Raw genomic sequence first — 4,739 nt, 5'->3', positions numbered from 1 at the left:
ATGACAGTGTTTTGCTAGCATATTGTTGTATGTGGTGGTAGTTTGCATATAATGGACTGTAATGTGGTGTGGAACTATTTCACACATTATGCAGTGTTCAGATGTACAATCACTTGGCGGAGAAGATGATGTTACTGACACTTTATGAGGAAAGGATCTCTGACAGAAATACAATTATCAGGTATTTTGAAAAAGAAAATCCCCCAACCAAAATTCATTGGGTGCTTCAAAATGTTTTTTAAGCAAAGGGGAGAAATTATCACAAAACTCAGTGAGCTATTGCCAGCAAACTTTTCAGGGAGTGTTTCCTTTCATTTTGAGATCATCATGGGATTAAAATAAAAGCAGAGGTAGAAACCAGTGTGGCACTGCAATAGAACTTAGTGACTTTGTGTTGGAAGACAAAATGTTATTTCCCTGCTAACTTTGAAGAGTCTTGTTGTGTTTTGTAAGCAGGAAAATAATTGTACAATGGGAAGAACAGGGATAGGCTAACTTTTTCTAGGCTACATTATTTCTTTAACTGAATATTACTGAGATAGAGAAAACGAGAATAGATAATATTACTATAAGGAAGTCACTGAAACTATTTTGGAAAAATAGTTGAGTTTGGAAATAAGCATAAATTTCACCTTTTAAAAGACAGAGTTCAGCATTACTAATGCTCTCTGGAACAAATTGAAATTAATCAACTTGGATGTCCCTAGAAAAGAGGGGAAAAGGTTAGGAACAAGGAAAGTAGTATTAATTGTATCCACTATATTGTTAATGAATAAGTATGCAAAATTACTGTACTCTGCGATGGTTTGGGCCAAGTTTGTGTTATAGTCTTCTCTGACTGGTGCATATTTGAAGATTGGGAAATGACTATGTCAACAGATAGATGTTTATCTGTTAAATCTACGTGGTTTCCCTAAAAACCTGGAAATTTGGGATAGAGGCATTTCTAAGAGTACGACTCTAAAGAGCATTAAATATATAGATGTATCAACGTANGATTTATATTAGAAGTAGCGGAAGATGCAGATATTGGCTTAAACGCCCTACAGAATTATAAATTGTCTCTTAGCCCTACTTTCTCATTAATAAATAAGGAAAAACAAGATGGCAGTAAATACCCGGAACTGGCATTGAAGACAACCTTAGACCGGGAACAACAAAGTTACCACCGTTTAGTGCTGACTGCCTTGGACGGGGGTGATCCACCCCTAAGCGGCACCACTGAGCTCCGGATCCAAGTCACTGATGCCAACGATAACCCTCCTGTATTCAGCCAGGACGTGTACAGAGTCAGCCTTCATGAAAACGTGCCCCTAGGCACCACGGTGCTGCAAGTGTCAGCCACCGACCGGGACGAGGGCATCAATTCAGAAATTACTTATTCCTTCTACAGAACAGGACAAGTCTTCGATCTGAATTCAAAGAGCGGGGAAATTACAACTAGAAGAACACTGGATTTCGAAGAACTCAAGGAATATTCTATAGTGGTGGAAGGGAGGGACGGTGGAGGACTGGTTTCACAATGTACAGTTGAAATTAACATTCAAGACGAAAATGACAACAGCCCAGAAGTTACATTCCATTCTCTACTTGAAGTAATTTTGGAAAACGCAGTACCGGAAACACTAATTGCATTGATCAAAATATATGACCAAGATTCCGGGGAAAATGGGGAGGTTAATTGTCAGTTAGAAGGTGAAGTCCCTTTTAAAATAGTAGCTTCATCCAAAAATTCATATAAATTGGTAACAGACAGGACCCTAGATCGAGAGCAGACCCCAGAGTACAACGTTATCATCACAGCCACTGATAGGGGCAAGCCTCCCCTCTCCTCCAGCACAAGCGTCACCTTACACATTGGCGACGTCAATGACAACGCTCCGATTTTCGACCAGGCGTCCTACTTGGTCCACGTTGCTGAGAACAATCCGCCTGGAGTCTCCATAGCGCAAGTGAGCGCTTCCGACCCAGACCTGGGTCNCGGAGAAGCCTTACTTCACTGTGAGCGCAGAGAGCGGGGAGTTGCTCGTGAGCGACAGGCTAGACAGGGAGCAGATATGCGGGAAGAATCCAGCTTGTGCTCTGGAATTTGAGGTTGTTGCTGAAAATCCACTGAACTTCTATCACGTGAATGTGGAGATAGAGGACGTTAATGACCACACGCCAAAATTCACCCAAAATTCCTTTGAACTGCAAATAAGCGAGTCCACAAAGCCTGGGGCACGATTTATCTTAGGATCTGCCCATGATGCAGATGTTGGTACCAACTCACTACAGAATTATCAGCTCAGTCCCAACGATCATTTCTCACTCGTGAATAAAGAGAAATCGGATGGCAGTAAATACCCTGAGCTGGTATTGAAGACACCTTTAGACCGAGAAAAACAGAAAACCTACCACTTGACCTTGACTGCTTTGGACTTTGGCGATCCACCCCTAACCAGCATTGCAAAGATACAGGTCGTAGTGACTGATGCCAATGATAACCCTCCAGTGTTCAGCCAAGACATATACAGGGTAAGCCTTCTGGAAAGCGTGTACCCGGGCACCACCGTGCTTCAGGTAACAGCCACTGACCAGGATGAGGGCATCAATGCTGAGATCAGCTTCTCTTTCAGTGAAGCTAGCCAGATCCCCCAGTTTGACCTAAATTCTAATACTGGGGAAATTACCATTCTAAATTCGTTAGATTTTGAAGAAATCAAACAATATTCCATAGTTTTAGAAGCAAGGGATGGTGGAGGAATGATTGCACAATGCACAGTGGAGATAGAAGTCCTAGATGAAAATGACAACGTCCCAGAAGTGATATTCCAGTCTCTACCTGACCTAATTATGGAGGACATTGAACTGGGAACACACATTGCTTTGTTCAAAATCCGGGACAAAGATTCTGGACACAATGGAGAAGTTACTTGTAAATTGGAAGGTGATGTTCCGTTTAAAATACTCACTTCTTCAAGAAACACGTATAAATTAGTGACAGATGGAGTTCTAGACCGCGAGCAGAACCCGGAGTACAATGTCACCATCACAGCCACCGACCTAGGCAAGCCTCCCCTCTCTTCCAGCTCAAGCGTCACTCTGCACGTTGGTGATGTAAACGATAACGCTCCGATTTTCCACCAGGCGTCCTACTTGGTCCACGTTGCCGAGAACAACCCGCCTGGAGCCTCCATAGCGCAAGTGAGCGCTTCCGACCCAGACCTGGGTCCCAACGGCCACGTCTCCTACGCAATCGTGGCCAGTGACCTGGAGCCGCGGGTGCTGTCGTCCTACGTGTCCGTGAGCGCACAGAGCGGGGTGGTGTTCGCGCAGCGCGCCTTCGACCTGACAGGGGCAAGCCGCCCCTCTCCTCCAGCATAAGTATCACCCTACACATCTCCGATGTCAACGACAACGCCCCAGTTTTCCAACAGTCCGCCTACCTGGTCCATGTGCCAGAAAACAATCAGCCTGGAGCCTCCATCGCTCGAGTCAGTGCCTCCGACCCGGACTTGGGTCCCAACGGCAGCGTCTCTTACGCAATCGTGGCCAGTGACCTGGAGCCGCGGGTGCTGTCGTCCTACGTGTCCGTGAGCGCACAGAGCGGGGTGGTGTTCGCGCAGCGCGCCTTCGACCACGAGCAGCTGCGCGCCTTCGAGCTGACGCTGCAGGCCCGCGACCAGGGCTCGCCCGCGCTCAGCGCCAACGTGAGCCTGCGCGTGTTGGTGGGCGACCGCAACGACAACGCGCCGCGGGTGCTGTACCCGGCGCTGGGGCCCGACGGCTCGGCGCTCTTCGACACGGTGCCGCGCGCGGCGGAGCCCGGCTACCTGGTCACCAAGGTGGTGGCAGTGGACGCAGACTCGGGACACAACGCCTGGCTGTCCTACCACGTGCTGCAGGCCAGCGAGCCCGGGCTCTTCAGCCTGGGACTGCGCACTGGCGAGGTGCGTACGGTGCGTGCCTTGGGGGACAGGGACGCGGCCCGACATCGCCTGCTGGTCGCTGTGCGCGACGGTGGACAGCCACCTCTCTCGGCCACCGCCACGCTGCACCTGGTCTTCGCGGACAGCTTGCAGGAGGTACTGCCAGAGCTCAGTGACCTCCCTGTGCCCTCTGACCCCCAGGCGGAGCTGCAGTTTTACCTGGTGGTGGCCTTGGCCTTGATCTCCGTGCTCTTCCTCCTCGCGGTGATTCTGGCCATCGCCCTGCGCCTGAGACACTCCTCCAGCCCCGCCGCCTGGGGCTGCTTTCGGCCTGGTCTCTGTGTGAAATCTGGACCCGTGGTTCTCCCCAACTACAGCGAGGGGACTTTACCTTATTCCTACAATCTGTGCGTTGCACAAACAGGAAAGACGGAGTTTAATTTCCTACAATGTAGTGAGCAGTTGAGTTCAGGACAAGACCTACTTTGTGGTGATGCTTCTGGGGCCATGTTTCCACTTTGTAATTCCAGTGAGTTGACCTCCCATCAGGTGAGTTTCCTTTAAGCATAAAGTACTTTTCATTGTCTACCCAGTTCTCCATACTCACAAGGAAATATACACTTTTCTGATCTCATGAATTGTCTTAAGAACGTTTTCATAAGTTTAGAAACTGTCATGCCATTCTTCAATGGAGGGGCAAAGTAGAAGTAATTTTGTGGTTTATATGAGTGTCTTACCAAGCCCACATTTACACATCCATGAGGGTGTCGTTTACCTGCAAAATGAAAACATTAGTCAATGTTATTGGCTCGCTCCTGAAAAGCTAAT

At 48.1% G+C, this 4,739-nt stretch overlaps 1 protein-coding gene across 1 annotated transcript; it reads left to right on the top strand.

Moving 5' to 3' along the window:
• Window positions 1-101: 101 nt before the first annotated feature.
• LOC103587919 (protocadherin gamma-B4-like) lies at window positions 102-4,475 on the top strand. Its single transcript, XM_008569481.1, has 4 exons — window positions 102-181; window positions 983-1,952; window positions 1,990-3,264; window positions 3,549-4,475. The coding sequence occupies exons 1-4, from the start codon at window positions 102-104 to the stop codon at window positions 4,473-4,475; spliced, it is 3,252 nt and encodes a 1,083-aa protein (XP_008567703.1).
• Window positions 4,476-4,739: the final 264 nt, after the last annotated feature.

This window comes from Galeopterus variegatus, unplaced genomic scaffold (assembly GCF_000696425.1).
Source record: "Galeopterus variegatus unplaced genomic scaffold, G_variegatus-3.0.2 Scaffold502, whole genome shotgun sequence".
NCBI lineage: Eukaryota > Metazoa > Chordata > Mammalia > Dermoptera > Cynocephalidae > Galeopterus > Galeopterus variegatus.
This window is presented reverse-complemented; position numbering and strand designations above follow the sequence as displayed.